This window comes from Pithys albifrons, chromosome 4 (assembly GCF_047495875.1).
Source record: "Pithys albifrons albifrons isolate INPA30051 chromosome 4, PitAlb_v1, whole genome shotgun sequence".
NCBI classification, from domain to species: domain Eukaryota; kingdom Metazoa; phylum Chordata; class Aves; order Passeriformes; family Thamnophilidae; genus Pithys; species Pithys albifrons.
Window position 1 is genome coordinate 54,894,205 of NC_092461.1, and position 19,054 is coordinate 54,913,258.

The 19,054-nt window shown below is 38.6% G+C and overlaps 1 protein-coding gene across 3 annotated transcripts in view; it reads left to right on the forward strand.

Moving 5' to 3' along the window:
* The first annotated feature begins 848 nt into the window (after positions 1 to 848).
* The window catches only part of MMP16 (matrix metallopeptidase 16), a 176,269-nt gene continuing 158,063 nt past the window's right edge, over positions 849 to 19,054 (forward strand). For all 3 annotated transcript variants that reach the window (XM_071554216.1, XM_071554217.1, XM_071554218.1), the window contains exon 1: positions 849 to 1,240. In XM_071554216.1, the coding sequence (XP_071410317.1) occupies positions 1,109 to 1,240 (132 nt within the window). In that variant the 5' untranslated portion in view covers positions 849 to 1,108. The remainder of the gene's footprint in view (positions 1,241 to 19,054) is intronic.

Consider the following 19,054-nt stretch of genomic DNA (forward strand, 5'->3'; position numbering starts at 1 on the left):
AAACTTGTGGTTAGGGTTTAGTTTCTTTTCTCCGTTGTGTTTTGCTTTTGTATTGGGGTCTTCTTCCCCATGCTTTTTCCCTCTTTTTTCCCCCCAAGATACATTATTGCAGTATCTTGTCCCACTGATGTTACGGATCATTTCACCTTCCTTTCACTTGATGACATAAGAAAGGGCTACCTAAAATGTTCTGTTCACCATAAAATCACTGCAAGAGTAGTTTATATGCTGTAACCGCAAGGCATTTCGAACGTGACGACATCAAGCATAAAGTTTGTCCGTGCTATAGTGTTTTACACGGTGTTTTCCCTTAAGTGTAAGACCACGTATTCAGACGCGTTAAAGCGATTCCCAGCGGGCAGGGAGGGAATCGCGGCACCCCCGGGCGACTCGGGGCGTTCGCTCGGCGCGGTCGACTCCCCGTGCGGAGGGCGGGAGGCTCTGGCCCCTGTGCGGGGACGGGCACGGGGGTCAGCGCCGCCCTCCCTCCCGCAGCCGCTCCGCAGGCTCCGCGCTGGGCCCGGCCAGCGCCGCGCCGCGGCCACTCGGCAGGGTCGCCTGCTGGGCCCGCGGGTTTGGGCCGCCCACGGGGCGGGGCCGGTTCGTTTCGGCTGAACGTTCTGGAGTGGAGAGGAGCGGCGGGGGGCGAGGCGAGGCAGAGCTCGGAGCCGAGCCGAGCCGGCCTCCCCTGGCAGGAGGCGGAGGCTGAGGGGGAGGAGGCAGGGGAGGAGGGAAGGAGAAGAAGGAGAAGACGAGAAGAGGAAGGAGGAGGAGGAGGAGGAGGAGGAGGCGGGAGCAGAGGGAGAGAGAGAGAGAGAGAGGGAGGGAGGGAGGACACGGGGAGGTGGTTGCTGCTGCTGGGCAGAGAGGAGTCGTGCAGAAGCTGCGGCTGCACTCGGACGCCACATTCCCTCCCTACGGGGCTGGCGGTGAGGATGAGCGAGAGCTGACCCTGCCGCCACCGCCTGTGCTGTGAAGTGTCTCTTCCTCCCCGGCTGTGGGTGAACCTGCGCTACGGGCTCTTCACCGACACGGAGGGGGTTGGTTTGTTTGTGTATTTGTTTAAGGCAAAGAGAGATATCTTCCACCCGCTGAAGCACAGTTCACTATGATCGTACTCGCATCTAGCACTGGAAGCCGGTTGGATTTCGTGTCTCAGTCCAGGGCGTTTTTCTTGCAAACCTTCATTTGGATTTTATGTGCTACAGTGTGCAAAGCGGAGCAGTATTTCAATGTGGAGGTAAGATCAGCCGGCTGCGTGTGCGACCGTTCGTGCTTTCCCCTCTCCTTTTCCTCCCTTCCCTTTTTCTATGTCCCTTAAATCGAATGAAATCAAATAGCCAGCAGCCAGCCATGTCTTTCAGCAGCCAGGGCATACGTCTGTGTAGGCTTTCTTTCCAGCAGCCGGTAGCTAGCTCCCCTCCCCGAGTTTCCCCCGCCCGATGGATGCGTTTCAGCCGGAGATACCGTTATCCCGGGAGCGCGATGCCGGGCGCTGGAGCGCAGCCCGTGCCTCCCGCTGACCTCGCCCACCGGAGACGGGAAACCCTCACCCGAGCACGGAGGAAACCTGAGGCGCAGTATGTACACGCAGCTCAGGGAAGGTTCTGTGAGTGTCTTGGACTTAAGATACTGCCGTATTTCTGAGTTTCCCCAGACTTTTTTTTTTCGCCTAAAGAAGAATGAATGAAAGAGCATTATGGGGACAGGAGGAAGGAAACTTGAGAATTTTGGCACGTTTCTTTGTAGTAGAGTATTTGAAAAAAGTAAGATTTTTCCCATTTAAACGTCACAAAAAGAGTTGTCAGTAGAAACAGTCAAACAAACGGTATCAAGGTGCAACTACAGCAGAGAAGTTAGAGGGTGTGGAGCACAAGAAAACAGTATTTTTCCAAGTGAAAATGAAGATTAAAATGTGGGGATACCTAGATGGGGCAAACCCTAAGACTTTACAGTGACTATTCAGTGAACATCCATTTCGATTCACCTTTATCTGTGTTCCCAGTCTTCCCGTTGGTACTTTTTACATAATGTCTTTTACATACTTTTTACATACTTTTTAAATAATGTCCCTTTATTTTACTTTTATCATCTTTGCATACATTTTTTTCTCTGTCCTGTCATTTCATTTGTTCTGCTGTGAGCCCTTATTCTATTTTAATGTGATGTGTCTGTTTTCTTCTTCTTTTCCCTGTCTGTTCAACTTATTGATTTTTCTTGTTATGCTTTTGTAATTTATATGTACTCTTTAAACTTATAGTAAATAATTGTTTCTCTGTTGGATTGCTGTGTTCCTTCATTTTCTTCTGCCCTGCCAACCCCACTCAAAACTTTTTGGTGCACCAAAACACCAGTCTTTTTTGTTTCTAGTCTCTTTCATCTTCTGGGTTCCCATAATTCTTTTTGAGAAATGAAGTCTGTGTCTCTTGCGCTGTCTCACACATATGCACACTTGCTTGTTTTATATGAGCTCTTGTTCTCACTCAGTGACACTCATTCTTGCTCCCGTCTCTGGCAAGATTGCTTGTGCAGATGCTCCTCCATTCCTAAACTGTCTCCCTTTTTGCCTAATGTTCTTAACTGTGCATCTTTTCTCTCTGCCTCATGCAAGATCACCTCATGTATGTATAAAAAAGTTACTTTTTCTTTCTCCATGTCTACTTTCATCCTAGTCTTTCCTTGTCTACAGGCAGTTTCTTTTCCTTGTCTACAGGCAGTTTCCTTTGCCAATGCAGTTCTCAGCTTAACACTCTTTGACTTCCATCACTCCAGAAGGTATTCCCTTTTTACTCCATCACTCAGATCTCTTCTGAATATAAATGAGTCTTTTTTTCTCTGTCATCTATACTCCAGTCACTTTTTTTATACCTTATCACAAATGTGCATCTCTGTTTCTGTTTCACTATAAGCTTTCTGGGGCAGGACTCATATCTCATATGTTATGTGGTGTGTACCATGCTCAAGTCTGGACTAGAATTGTGATATTTTTGCTATATAAATATTAAAATTGCCAATTTTGAAGCATGCATTGAAGTTTTATATCCTTCTTTTGCTCATGTCCTCAGCTGCCTTCTTCACTGATGAGCAGGGGAAGGCACTGTGGAAGAGAGGAAGTTGCTCTCTCTATCCTCTTCAGACTTCACAGGCTGGCCCCCCAGCAGAGTATAGGGATGAAATTCCAGCGACAGAACTTTCTCCTCCCACAGCAGTCTGCTTTGCTGGCATCTGGCTCTGCTGGAGAGACGAGCGGCAGATGGAGCTAGTGTGGGAGGAGAAAAAGATTGGTTTAGTCAAGTGGAATATGAACAGGAGGCCAGCTCCACTCAGGAGGAGGTTTTATGAGGAAAGAAGGGAAACACTTTCATTTTTACCACCTCTTCCATATGGAGAACAGCACATTTTGAGGGCAAAGGCAGTATCAGGAGCAAGAAGCATTGTTGGATGGATGAAGTAGCATGTATATATGATGAGGGCACGTATTTCTCCTTTTTGAAATATGCCATCTCCCATTCTTCTTTCTAGCCCATCTGAGACAAAGTGTGTTGTCATATGCCAACGCTTTCAGTCTCCTCTTATTTAAGTCTTTGAGTCACACATTGCTGGGAGCCAGAGGACTGTTCCAGGGAATTACTCTAGTATTTGACAGTTCCCGTGATATGGGGCTTTTACCTAGGCCACAGCCTTTGACCACTGTTAGTGACATGGTCCTGGGCTAAATGAACCTGAGATTTGTCCCAGAACAGCCATTGCCATGTTCGTATTGATTAGGTAGTGCTGAAAACTCAGTTTTCTTTTTTCTGTGAATAGCAAAGGCTAAAAGCGTGGGAAATTTGAGGCAAAGGACTTGGAAACAGCAAGTATTTGTTGTGTTGTACAATTCTGTGTGTCAGCACAAGTGCATAAAGCAGATGTACTTCATAGTGAAATGTGAAAATATAACAAAGATTTCTTATGACAATAAATATGCAAAGTAGGCTTCAGGAAAGAAGTGAGGTGCATATAGTTGAATGAAGTATCACTGAAAAAAATGCTTAGGATGGTTTTAAAGAAGATTTTGTTTTTCATTCTTTCTTGTCTTTAAATAAAGTACATATAATACCTGTTCAACATTTTAAAATGTGGAGATAATTTTTTTCCTTTTGTTGTTCTGTCTCGTTTCTTCCACATTCCTGACTGATAAGCAAAATTTGTGTAGTCGTGTTGAATTTTTTGGTTTATTTGTGTCAGTGCTGTTTGCTGGGCAATTCTTAGGAGATACTGTTGTAGCTCAAAGATATTAAATAATAATGTTACCTTCTAAAAGTAAAACACAAAGCTGAAGTTTACAACCTTGTATGTACAGTGCTGTTCCTTGTAATTTGGTTGTCCCTCTGTGAAATTTCTGCATAGATGAATTCCTCAAACAACTGCATAGATGAATTCCTCAAGTTTCAACTGATAACTGAGTTGTCAATCCTGAAATGTATTTATGTATGTGACTTGTAATAGACACAGCTGAGTAGGATTCACATCATGGAGTATGGGACATAGGAGGACAAGGTTGCGCTCTGTATCAGTGAGAGCTTTGTGGTAAAGCTGCATAAGATACAACTGTAACTGATAGGTTAAGAAATCAGTATGACGTTTAGGAATCACACAGTCTTTTAGCATTAATTTTCAAAGGTCACTGATTACCAATGGCATTTCTGTGAGACTCTGACATCATGAGAAAAACTAAGGACTACACTGTTAGGTCCCTCTTCTCAGTGCTGAACTCTTGGTCCAAAACAATAACTTCTTTTAGTAAGTGTATTGGTGGAAGACTATGTCATCAGTGGGATAATGAATGGAATAACAGTTATTAAAAGAGCATTTTAAATGTCAAACTGAATCAAACACATAGAAGATAATTTGGTACTGAAAAATGATAGAGCAACCAACTATCTTTTTACCCCTACTGGGCTCCTCACTATAGCAATAATATTTTGTGTTGCTCGAAGATAACTCCTTTGCATGTTACTGGGAGTGTCTGTAGATGGTCTTTCACAAGTATCATCCATCTAGTCTGTGTGTGTGTGTGTGTGTGTGTGTGTATATGTACATATATACATGTATTTATATATATACATTCCTAAACCTGATGATATTGTACTGTTTCGGATGTTTTTTTTCTATGAATTTATCTTCTAATGTCCTTTATATACTTAAATAATAAGTATGTGTATATTTAATTAACCATTAAATATTCAATATAATAAAATGAAAACCAAAATGGTTATTGAAAGAAGAATACCTTGGTCAGAAGATAGGATCAGTATGAATCTAGAATATTATTAATTTCAGGAACCTAATACTGCTTACTCTTACTTAGCTGAGTGTCTGCCTAAACCCTGTCGAGAGAAGAAGTGTTTTTAGAATAGTATCCTAGTTTCATTGACTGAATCTGTGATGTGGGAAACACTGAAGAGAAAGCATGTTTCATCATCTCTTTCCTCAAGCTGCCAGTTACGCTCTATTTTCCTCCTTCTAATGCTAAATGTATAGCCTTGAATCCCTAGGGGAGATCTTAAAATGACATTTTGGTGCAAGCAGTCATCTCCCGTTTTCAGAAGTGGGATAGTTAAATTGCGTATTGTGGAACAAAATACAGTGGAATCCAAACTTCAGAAAAATACTATCAGTTTCTTCCGTGGGAATAAGTGGTTGAGAACCCCATTGTTTTTATTGTTAATAAATTTTACAATTAGCATCCAGCTCCTGCTGAATGGTGATGCATGACCTTTTATTCCATAAGCTTTTAGTCTTTTAAGTGTAAAACCAGAGTGGTTTCATTCTTTACCTGGCAATTTAAAAGGAATAAACATTTGGGAGGGGGAAAAAAATCCTCCATTATCACCTTTACACACTTTTCAACTAGTGGGCTTGGTTGTGAGGTTTGTAAGCACAACACAGTATTTTTAGAGTCCGTTAAAATGCAAGCTGAAAGTTATGGAGAAACAATTAAGGTGGTTTAAATATCAATTATGCCACGTGTCCCAAAAGGAATTTACAGGATTTTCTGCTTTGTTTTTAGTTGCAGTCAGTATGCATGACTATCAATTATTTAAATTCTGAGTCTCGCTCCTGCACGAGATATCAACTAATTGAACTGGGCTTTTGTTAGAAGTTCAAACTGAAATTACTAGAAGGATGGAAAGGAGTTACTGAACCAAGTGATGAAGGAAGTTAATGAGTGAAATATTAGTCAAGAAAAATATAGATATTCTGTGGTATATTTCCTGTTTGCTTATTGATGAAATACAGATATGAAGAAAACCTCCTGTAAAGGTCTCTGATGAGCAGGTATATCTAGATAAGGAAAATAATTGGAAAGTTATGTTTGGTGGATAGGCAACAGAATGCTTTTCTGTCAAAGATGAATACCTCCTATATAATGAACTGGCTCTCATTTGTTATGAAGAAATATGTGTGTAGACTACTAGTTGGCAAAATGTATTTTCTACTGTAAAGTATCAGATTATTTTATGCTACTAATGTTGCAGAGAAGTTAATGAATTCTGTTCCCTGTATTTTGTTCTAAGACAGGTTGAAAAGATTGTTCCAGTTCTTACGGGTTCATAGTTGACATAGAATGTTAGACCTTGGGTGGAAGACGTATTTGTTCATAATTGTAGTTCATCTTGGTTTGCCGTTGCAAATTTTTAACATAGTGTTTTAGCATCACAGCTATTAGTGAATCTCGAAAATCTAAAATGGTTAAAGAGATTTATGTAATCAGTTTATGTAGTGAAAGATAAACCCACAAAAGCATGGATTCATAATGTTTTCTGACTTGAGAGCTTGCTAAAATAAATACACAAATTATTAGTCCATCAGTAAACCCTGAACAAGCCCAAGGTCTCCCCATTCCATTATTTGGAAGGCTCCTGCTTTGCCATTCATTGTTTCTTCAGAGTGGATATACTGTGTTCTTTAACTGGTTTAAGATTTATGCTGCTCTTTGTCAGTTTTATTTGAATCCATCTAAAAGGTCAGTGCTTGCTCTAGGCACCTCAGCTCTGCTTATGCACTCAAGCAAGACTGTTATAAGAGTTTATAAAGATAGAATGTGGTATTATATAGATTTTAGAGCATTTCAAACTGCATTTGGTTTTAGTATTTTAAAGTCTCTCTCATCTTTCTACTTTACTGAATGATCATTTTGTGGTGTTAAACACTGAAGGATTTTGTGTTGATACTTGAAGATCCTGAAGGAAACAATGTAACTTCAGCAAAAAAAAAATACCCTATTTAAATTGCTTAAATCTCAGCTCTGTGTTTCAAATTCCAGTTCATTGTCCAGCCTGTTTGCCATCCTCAAACTATACTGTTGACTGTAATCTGAAGGAAGAGGTTGAGTCTGTTTAATTTGTTATCTGTGATATGTCAAATGACAGATTTGGTTTCATTTTTTATGGGGAAGACTAGGATTAGTGCTGCAAACATGATTTTAGTTGGCACTGGAATGGATTTGAAAAATAATTATGATTAGAGTTTTATCCTTTAAAGAGAGGTCATGCTATTTGGAACCTTTATTTATTGGTTGCCTGGCAACTGTTCATTCATGTTCTGGCTTATCATCATTCATTATAAGCATCTTTGCTGTACAGTAAGAGCAATTAAGTGGTAACAATTTATTTCTGTAATGAATTAAAATTGGCATAAATTGCAGATAAAAGAAAAAGTATTTCTGTACTTTTACTTATTAACCAAAACTATTGGTACAATGTTTCCCTTCTTATTAACATCTGGTTTATACCAGCTGAGGCGTTACCTCCACTTAGCTGTGATCATAATGTTTCTAGCATAGTTTTTGAGGTTTTTCAGCACATAATTGACTTAGGGGCTTGTTCAGGTGTCTTTGCCATGTTTAAAATCTTGTGTTAATTTCAAGATCAAGGCTTCAGGATACAAGAAAACTAATGCCTGGTTAATTGCCTCCTTAACATTAGGCAATCCAATCTTAAGTGCTGAGGCTTGACACAGTTATTGGGAAAGGGATTTAACATTCTGGAGTTAAAACTGCTGTGCTAGGGCATGTGCAGCTGAAGCAATAAGCCTCAATAGCTCTGAAGAACATTAAAGTCATTTGATGCTTTTTCTCTGTAGAACAATAGCAGTTTTTATTATACTGTAAAAAAACATTCATAAAGCATGATTCAACAATTGTTTGTGACTGTGGATAAAAAAATATTTTGCTTTCTGTATTAATTCCTTATGAATTATATCACAATTGACCCTTACGTAGAATAGCCATGTGGAATGGTATGGTTGGGCTATGGAGTATTTGTAGAAGATGTCTTTGTAAGGAAGATGGGAGAAAATTCCTTATGGATATATATTAAAAGAACATCTACAATGTGTGGCCAGGGTGGAAGCAGATTTGTGTCTCTGCTGCTACCTCTCTTTAGCTTTGCCTCTCAAACCGTTGATTTAGAGCTTTGCAAAAGAGGGTATCTCTATACTCAAGAATGGCAGGAAGCTGATCAGTAGTCAACATGGATTCTCTAAAGGTAAATCATGCTTGACCAACCTGATTGCCTTCTACAATGAAACAGTTGCCTGGACAGATATGGGGAAAGCAGTGGATATTGTCTGTCTTGACTTCAGCGAGACTTTTGACATCATCTCTCACAACATCCTCACAGACAAACTCAGAAGTATGGACTGGATGAATAGACAGTGAGACAGATTGAGAACTGGCTGAACAGCAAATTCTGGAGATATGAGATCAGTGAGATCTAGTTGGAGACATGTCCCTAGTGGTGTCCTCCAAGGTTCAATACTGGGCCCAGTGTTGTTTAACTTATTCATCAGTGACTTGGATGAAGGGGCAGATGCCTCCTCAGTGAGTTTGCTGACAATATAAAGCTGAGAGAAGTGGCCAATACCGCAGAGGGCTGTGCAGCCCTTCAGAAGGACCTCAACAGGTTGGAGAGATGAACAGAGAAGAACTGTCTGAAATTCAGCAAAGGCAATTGCAGGGTCCTGCCCTGGGCAAGAATAACTCCAAGCACCAGTACAGGCTGGGGAATGACCTGCTGGAAGTCAGCTCTGTGGAGAAGGAATTGGGGGGTCCTCGTGGGCAAGCTGTCAATGAGCTGTCAGTGCTCTTGTGGCCAAGAAGGCCAGTAGTATCCTGGGTTGCATTAGGAAGAGCATTGCCAGGAGGTTGGGGGAGGTGATCCTGTCGCTCTACTCAGCCCTAGTGAGGCACATCTGGAATGCTGTGTCCAGTTCTGCACCCTTCAGTGCAAGAGAGACATGGAGCCAGTCTGGTGGAGAACAAAAAGGATGATTAAGGGACTGGAGCATCTCTCTTACAAGGGAAAGTTAAGAGTTGCGCCTGTTCAGCCTGAGAAGAGACAACTGAGAGAGGACTCCATCAATCAGTGTCTGTAAGTATCTGAAGGGAGGGTGTCAAGAGGGTGCAGCCAGGCTCTTTCTTCTCAGTGATGCCAAGTGATGGGACAAGAGGCAATGGGAAGAAACTGATGCACAGGAAGTTCCACCTGAATATGAGGAAGAACTTTACTGCGGGGGTAAACTGTAGCAGGTTGCCCAGAGAGATTGTAGAGTCTCCCTCACTGGAGATATTCAAGAGCTATATGGATGCAAACCTGTGCAATGTGCTCTGGGATGACCCTACTTGAGCAGGGAGGTTTTGCCAGATGGCCCAGTGTGGTCCCTAGCAACTGTACCCATTCTGTGATTCTGTAAAAGTATGTCCCTCTGGGACTAATGCCCTCTTTGAGCTTCTGATTGTACTAACTCACCAGTATTCTTCATACCATCCCACATTATGAGGAACAAAGTAACTGCTGTAAGACAAATCTATATAAATTTTTATGTATTTTCCCACTTGTGACATAGTGGCAATATGAAAATGTGTGTTATGTGTTTTCCCTTTTAAGAGACAGTTGAACTGTTTTCAAAGCTGTATAGATAATTTGAAAAGAAATGCTAATGTCATAAAATCTGATCTTTAATATTTTTTTCTCATGATCTTTTAGGGAAAAATTGTTTCATTGGTGCAGTTCATTTTTGCTGGCATGTAATCATAAATCCACTTACAGGTATGAAATACAGATTGGCAAGGGAAAGACCTTTTCAGAAAATTAGGAACTGAAAGGGAGACAGAAAATTACAGTATCTTTAAAACATAGATTGGAAAATGGAAAAACAAACCTCCCTTTCAATGAAGAGGAAGATACTTCCCTTATTGGTAGATAATTACAAAGTGTACAAACAAGGAAATTGTGTTCTTTTTGTACCGCATCGGAATCTGAAGGTGATGATCCTGTCACGTTTATCTTTCATACCTCAGACACTGGTTGTGTGAGGCTCGTCTAGGAAATTGCTTTGACCCACTGTCTTTGCAGAGAAATTGGCAGATTGCATTTATCTACGATGTGGTTTATGTTTAATTGCAAGTGAAACAAATGATCTTTCACACAATAAAATCTATGATTATTACTAGAAATAATAGAATTATAGTGCTAATTGTGCAGCATGATTTTAGTCTTGGCAAGTAAAGCTTTTTTTTCATTTGATTTCTTCTATGTATTTAGGAAAATGAAATAATAAAAATCCCCAACTAAACAAAAAACTCAACAAAAAGCCCCAAACATCTCAGGATGGTGTTCCATTTTTTGGTTTTCCTTATTGATTACAAAGTACTGGACTTTGATACTTCTGTCCTTCATTACTAGGACATGAAATGTCAGCATTGGAAACGTCTTTATTATATTTTTCTCTGTTGCATATGTTTTTAAATATGTAGGAGAAAGGATGTGATCTAAGTTACTGAGTCATTGTGCTGGGATCTGAGATCCTGGTCGTGTGTCCTGTTCCATCATGAGTCTTCATATTGATCATGTAGCTTATCCATCTTTGTAACCTACCTTGCACAAATGTGCACTGAACTAGTTGAAGAGTATTTTCAGCCTTTTCCAATGCACGTCAAAAGCAATAGAAGTGATGTAAAAGAGCCAGGAATTTATCTTCATCATTCACTTCTGGCACTGTTTCACTTTTTTAATAAATTGTAGTAGAAGAATATCATAAAATATAAATACAGCATTTCAATTTAATCGGTGAATAAGTTCAAGAGACAAGTACTAGAGCATTTGAACCCTGGCTTTGAGGGTTTTTTAATTTTTGTTTTGGTCTTATATTTTAAAAGACTAAAAGTAGCCAGTACTAAAACTTGGGGGACAACATTGTTAGGATTATGCGATGGACGTCACTAGATGACTGAAGACAGAGAGTATCACAGTCTGTCTCAGAATGAAAGTGTTTATAAAATAATTTTTGTTACCCAAATATGAAAACAGTCTTCCTTAAAACATTTTTAAATAAATACAGAAGTCTTAATGAGTAAATTGATTTTGGATTAGATTGTAGATACTACACAATGCAAAATTAAAAACTGTTCTGTTTTTGGATGAATGTACTCTTAAATAAGTAATTTTTTTCACAGACATTTTTGTTTCCTTGTTATCACAATACCTAAGTGCCTTCTTTTTTATTTGAATATTTGTGGATTTTTGTGAGAAACAATAAAAGATACACTTCTCCAGGTATTTAATGTTTTTTATTAGACACCACTAACAGGGAGACATGCTACTCACATGCCCCTGGATGTTAAAAACTTAATGATGGGAGGATTAGGCAAATAAGATTTGCTGTGTTGCCACGTTAAGTATGATAGAAGTGGAAACTGAACCTTGTTCTTCAGGGTTCCTGTACCATGTGTTCACTTTATGACCATTCTTTTTTCCCTTTCCTCCTTACTTTTCTTTCCCTTGCTTCTTTCTTATATCTTCTTTTCATCTTGTTTTTGTGGTGGTTTTTTTTTCCCTTTTTTCCTTTCTTTCGTTTCTTTTCCCTCAATTTGTCTTCCTTCAGACCCATTACCTGCAGCCAAGGAACATCATCAGTCATTATTGAACCATAGAATTGACTATGTTCAAGAGGGGAAAGAGTTAGTAAGAACCTATTTCTCTGCCAGTTCAGGATTGCTAAGTAAAGCAATATAGCAAATATAGTTGGAGTTTTGTCAAGTAAAGTTTTAAAATCCACAGTGGTGGGACTTCCAAATTTGGAATTAAAAAACAAAACAAAACACCAAAAACGTGATAAAAGTGGAGTAGGGAATACTACAGTGGAAGAATTCTCTTCAATAGATTTTTCCTTTGGCTACTGACAGCAGTTAGAAGTTGGCTCAGGTTAGGCAATTTCTGATTGTAAGATATGTCTGTCCTATAATCCAAGATGACAGGAGCTGTGCATGAGTATAGATGGCATGCATTGATTGGTAACTCAGTGTGTTTCTTTGGCTTTACAGAACGAAAAATACAAAAAGGGCAAGGGAAATGGAGGATTGATTTAAATGTTCACTCCATTTTAAATACTTAGGGCAGTTGAAATGGACTAACACTGCCTGATTTTAAAATATTTGTAGATGTGTGTAGACTGCTGACACTGTCTCAGGAGAGCTAGTTTATGATGTTTTTCTTGGAGTACTAAGCAGGGTCAGCCCCAGTTAATACTTGGATTGGAGACCTCTTGGGAATACCAGGTGCTGTAGGTTCTAGTTCTGAGGACTTCACTGTCACTGTCCAACCTCACTCTCTTGGCTGTGGCAGATGAACCTTAGGAGTTAAAGGGTAGGGCCAGTTTCACACATGCTGAGCCTCACCTAAAAAATCCACTGCGCAGGCTCGAACGACACACCCACATGGGGAGAGCCCTTCCCAAATCTTTGTTCACAAAGCCTAGCCATACATACATGTCTTTTTGTATTTAAATGTTACTACCTATTAAGAAAATTGGATACGAGTAGAAGTGTAATGGTTATCTAGATAGTATGCTCTGTTAAAAAGTTCCATTTTGGTATTTCACACATTGCATCATTAGTAAGGTCACAAACACAGACTTAAAGATGCCTATGACACTGACAAATACGAGTGTCCATGCTTTGCAAATGTTGCAACACTTGTAAAACAAGAATCTCAAGATATTTGATGTGTAAAGGTTGAGTTTGTTTGCTGACATGCATCCTGATGTTTAGATTTGTGCAGGATGAGTTGCATTAGGTATATTTTCCAGCAAGTGTGCAAGTTGCAGGGTTAGATGGGGAAGAGTATTCAGGTAGAAAGAACAGTACTAACACTTAAGTGTTTACATGTTTTATATGTTTCCTATATATTAATAATGATCTGATTCCTGAAGTCAATGAAACAGAAAACCAAGCTACCTGTTAATATGTACCAGTTCAACCAACCAGCTAATGTGTGTATCAGAGTGACTTGAACTGTTTTTTTTAACTATGCTGTTGGTATTGACTAGTAGTGGGGTTCAGTTGCTTGCATGTAAGTAGCCAGCACCTTTTAAGGTGTCCTTGGCAGAGATGTACACTAGGCAGGCAGGAATAACATCAGATGAAAGAAAGCTTCCATCTTTTTAGGCTAGCAAGAGAAAGCCAGTCTGTGTGCCCTAAGTCATCTCAAATGACATGAGACATTTCTGTTTAGGTAACTAAATCCTGTTCCTAATTTTAAGTGATGTTGGAGAGTATCGAGACCTATATCTGTGGGGCTTTCCCAGAGAGGCATTGGCATTCAGATGTTGTAATTTGGGGTTGAAACCCTTCCCTCTGCAATGGTAGGGTTCATTACCCTTGTGTAGGAACCTGGTGCTGTTTAGGCCTTTTAGTCTGACTTGCTTGATCTCTAGATATTGATCCAAAAAACTGTAGGCCTTCTGAAGTTCTGATGATACATCTCCCATCCCCTGGATAATGTAGATTATCTCAGATCACACCAGACACCTGTACTCCTGACAAAAGTGAGAGTAGAACTCTTTTCTTATGGCACTACATTTTTTACCCTGTCTCTCTAGTTCCCTGCACATTATCAAATATATATATTAAATATATGTATCCCTTAGTGCAAGAGACTAACACTATCTTACATTTTTAGATCTCATGTATTCCAAATACTTAGGCATATAGAGAACACATCACTTCCCTACTGGCAACAAGGCAGTTTTACCTTCAACTGTAATGAGACCTGGCCTGGGCCTGTTAAAATCCATATAAAACATATTACCTAACTTAAAGGGAATACTTATATCAGATTTTATAAACTTAGTGCTTCTGACTGTTATTTGGTGCCTTATCATAAATGATTTTAAAGGCTATCTTTCCTGCTAAACTTACGCACCTTTAAAAAGCTATTTGTTACCCTTAAGGGGAGACAACAGAGTATTAAGCATTTTTTAAAAACGTAAGTAATTAGAAAATACATTTTAGAGGAATAGGCTCACTAAGTGTCTGTTGTCTGATAGACAAAATAAATAAAATGAAAATGACATTTTAATAATTTCTTTGAATAAGACATCTAGGCCATCAAGAATAATTATCTATTTTCAAGTACTTCTGTTAAATAAAGCAAAACGTGGATTAACCCAACAGAAATATACATTTCTGTGTTAATACCAGAATTTAGATCACATCATAGACAGGTATGTAATTTCATTGATTTATTTACACTACTTGCTTTAGGTCTTCAAAACTATGATACTAAATGTGTCAGATTAAGAGTGTAATTGGCCAGCTTGTATTTCTATTTTTGCTTATTTACTTAATTTATAACTCAAAAATTTGAAATACTTGATTATGCTACCTGATGTACTATTTAAATGAGTTTTCTGCAATCACGTAGTTCCGGAGAGACTAGATCTGCTGTTGATTTTTAGATCTGCATTTGGGAAAGAAGAGTGCTATATCTGCAATCCTTCAATCCAGAAAACCTTTCTTTGTAATAGCTCTACCCTATTGTTTTGCACTGACAAGCTCATTTAGAGAAAAAAAAGTATTTTAGACCCTTTGTGAATAATTCTGCTGCCAAGAGAATTCACTTTTTGTCCCAGCAGTCAGATAAAGATAGAGTAATTGTTCGTCATAGATTAATTGCTTAGATGCCTTTTCCGCTGAGACATTAGAGACTTTTTCTATATATGCAAGATCTTCCTGAGGAGGTGATGCCAATTTAAATTGGACTGAAAGATTGGGATTCTATAGAAATATGTTCTTTTTCTAACTTTGTTACAAATGGAGATTTCATTTCATTAAGAGGGTTAGGTTTTTTTGGGGGTTTTTTATGTTTTTATGACTATTTCCTTATCTAAGTTTTCAGCAGCAGACGAAATGATTCTTAAGGCAAAACTAAGCTTTTAAAATGTTAGAACAATACATTCTGTAATGTTTTGTAAAAGTTATGAGGGATGAAGGACAGGGAAGCCTAAAGCAACCGTAGCTTGTCTCATGTCCCAATTCTAGTAATACAATAGAGACATTCATCATCCCTGTTAGCTTTATCCTGATAGCTAGAAAAGGAGAGAGGGACTTTTAACTTTAAATGCTCTACAATCCAAGGCCTTTATATGTGTTAACTTGTGTTTAGAAATAAAATAGCTAAATGTGTAGTTGAAAATTGTGTTATGGCATTTGGTGAAGTATTCTAGAAAAAAAAGTAAAAAATAGTTGCTTTCTTTCATTTGAAAAAATGAATTCCCAGAATTATTGACTGAAGTCAAGCGCCTTCACAGTTATATAGAAGTTGTGAGTATAAGTATACTTTTGATGCATGCTTTCTTTTTTTGAAGCTCATAGACTACCTACATTTCAGTGATAAGAAGAAGCTAGAGACAGGAAGAAGAAAAGGAATCCACCCATTCTTAATCTTCTTTCTTTTACATAACTGTTATTTGTTTTCTTATGTACTTATTAGCCTAATAAAATATCTGTGTCTAATGGTCTTCATTGGAGATTCTAACTTCATGGAACTGATCTTATCACCACATGCTTTTGTCAAAAGTCCCTCTCCAGATTTCTTGTAGGCCCCTTCAGGTATTGGAAGCCTGCTAGAAGGTCCCTGGAGCCTTCTCTTCTCCAGGCTGGGAATTCATATAGTTTAATATATATCTATTATAGTTAGTTATTAAATACGTAAGATAAACATTGGTGTGCAAATCCATAGGCTTAACCTATACATAAGGGATAAAATAAGTACAAAAAGAAGTGAAGATACACTCTCTGTGTATAAGTTGACTCTTGTATTTACAAGAAAGTTTAAAATCATTAAAGGGGTGGTATTCTTGAGCTACTTTCCAAAAAGACTAGCAGTGGGGTTAGGTAGTGGAGGAAAAGTAAACTTGTTTTGAAATGGGATCTAACAGTTTAATGAAGAGACTTGCATAGTATAACTTCTCTCATCAGCAGTAATGGGCTGGATTCCTTCCTTGTTTTATATCCTCAGTCTAACAGTAATTTTCCTCATTCAGTGCAGCTGATGGTTCTAATGACAGCCATTGACTGTAATGTTTATTCTTCTGCTTTACTTTGCCTACCTTAAGAAGTCTATAGTTATTGTATGTGACTGAAAATGTGGGCTATATTGCATCAATACAGTTCTTTGCTTCATTACTTTATCTCATTTACAGTTCTCAGTCACCATGTGTGAAGGTCTCTTTTTCCAACAACATTTAATGCATTGCTGAAAATTCTGAATGTCTGTGGTATCAACCAGATAGGTTTGAAAATCAAAAAAGGGGTTTCCAAATATTTTTGGTTGTCCTCTTCTTTTGGCTCTTGGGTTCACATTTTATTTCTTTTTTTTTCTTTTATTTTTCTCCCTCTTCTTTCTGAAATGAGTGAGAAATTCATAGTTAAAGAAAAAACTGAATATTTTCCTTATATGCGGTAAGCCAAGTCTTCAGGAAACTTTCCAAAAGTTTAACATTAAAGCTGTCTAGCATCATCAACAGTGCTCACTTCATACCTCTTTTCAGTTTTGATTGTCTTCAAATTGTATTTGCTGCTATTTTTGCTGCTGTTAAACCTTGCCACTTCAAAAGGTCAAAGTACTTCTAACTGCTGACAAACACTGTTTTTCATTTTATGATGACTACTAACATTACACAATTTGCATAACACCATGGAACTGTTTAACGGTGGCTAACTGGCTGACCTTGTACATCCCTGTGGCAGGAGAAGTCTGTTTGATTTTAAGACTTAAATGCTAATTTTTTGTAGCAGCCTGGACTGGGTAGTTATCCTGAAATTTAGCTTTTCTTTTTATAGGTACTGCAATTTCTTCAATTGGAAAACAAACAAAGAAAACACCGATTTTACTTCTTTTAAACTAAGTTGCTGATTTAGTACCCTTGATGTGGTATTTTGTAGCATCTATGAGAGACAAATAGAGTTGTAGTGGGGTAGGATGACTAGTGTCATAGAGGGTCAGGATAAGACATTCAAAAGCAGTGTATTAAAATAGTGACATGTACTTTTATTCATAAACTAGCAATTTGTGAACTAAGGAGTTTAATTTAGATAATAGTATTTAAATAATATAAATTAATTTTTAGATGAGTATTTAGATACTATAAGCCCTGCTTCCTCCTATATAATGAAATGCTTTTTCTTTTATTTTTGTTTTGTTTCACTTTGATTGAAACATATGAAATTTAACAACATAGGACTGCTTAGTGGTTGGCTGCTTAGATAATATTTTCATGTGAAAAATGCCAGTGATTGATATATGCTCTATGAATATTGGTTGAAGGGGGATGACCCTATGGATAGTTGACTGCCTAAAAATTTAAACTTCAGTAAGAATTGCCATGTTTATTGAACTTTATACATGGATCAGGAGATGAAAATTAGAGGATGGTGTTTGGAAAACCTGACAATAGGGATTCTACTTGTTCAAGAATGCAAATAGGGAATTCAAGATTATTTTAATCATATCTATTTATAATGGGGGGCATTTTAAATCAGTCAACTCATTTCTGTCAACAATTTAGAAAACATCTTTTAGGTAGAAAGGAGACAGCAAAGTTATGAATTTCAAAGTAAGAGAGAAAGAGAAACACACTGTAGTATCTCAGAAATGCAGTGGATAGTGAGGCTCTTGATTTTTAAAGAACAGAGGAGGTATCCCTTCAGGCATTCCTTGTTGCTTATGTTAATAGAGTTAGATTCCTTTTTATGTGTAGCTCCACAAAAGGTCTCTATAAGGATAGAAGGAGCACCCGCGTCTCCACAGGCGAAAGAAGAGTTAGCTGAAGGAGAAACATTGTTACCTCTGTTCGTGACCTACGCAGTTGGCTCTTGTGAAACACTGCCCTGCAGTTTGGATGTTTCCTGTACCTCCTTATGACTTCCATTAAGGCTGTAGCTTGTGGTTAATGCTGCTGCCTTACAGTCTGGTCCATATCTCTGGGTTTGTCTCACAGTGTGCTCATCTCATTTTGCTGGAAAATGTGTCACATTTTGGTGAGAAAACCAAAGGCCCTTTGAGGCATATGGACAGTTGTATGCTGCTGCTATGATTCATGTTTGGTATATGATGCAGGGAAAAGAAGAAGACAGTGGTTGGAAGAAACCTGTGCTGAAGGTGACGTAAGTCAAGAATGCTTTCCAGGACTCCTCACTATTTGGTACTTCTTAAGACTGTCAAAGAAGAATGCCACTGAGAATTGATCTGTACTGTATTTTTTGGGAATGGAGCTGGGATGTTCAACTTGTTTTATGTGCTAGCAGCCCTCTGAACTCCTGTAGTAGCAAATGATGTGGCATTATTAGCCTCCAAGACCATGTTCAGAGTAGTGCTTAGATGGGGAAAAATGAGTCTTCCTCTGCTTTATTCCTTTCCATTTCTCTTTATAAACCTCAGCCTGGTACACAGCAGAGGACTTTAGCCTTGATCTGGGAAAGCAAGCTGTTGAGTACTGTGTTTAGGGAAGTTGGACCAGTCAGCATCTTTAGAAGGAGAAAACCTCGTGGTTTTTTGTCATTGATACTATTAGCCTACCCTAATAGCCTGTGAAATACTGTCTTCAGTATAAACTGTATAAACAAAATCAAGCTATTGATACCTACTGTGCTTATTACTCCTACATAAGTCAAATGTTTTCTCTTGATCTGACACCCTCTGTTCTTGTTTTGTAATCTAGTTCTTAATCT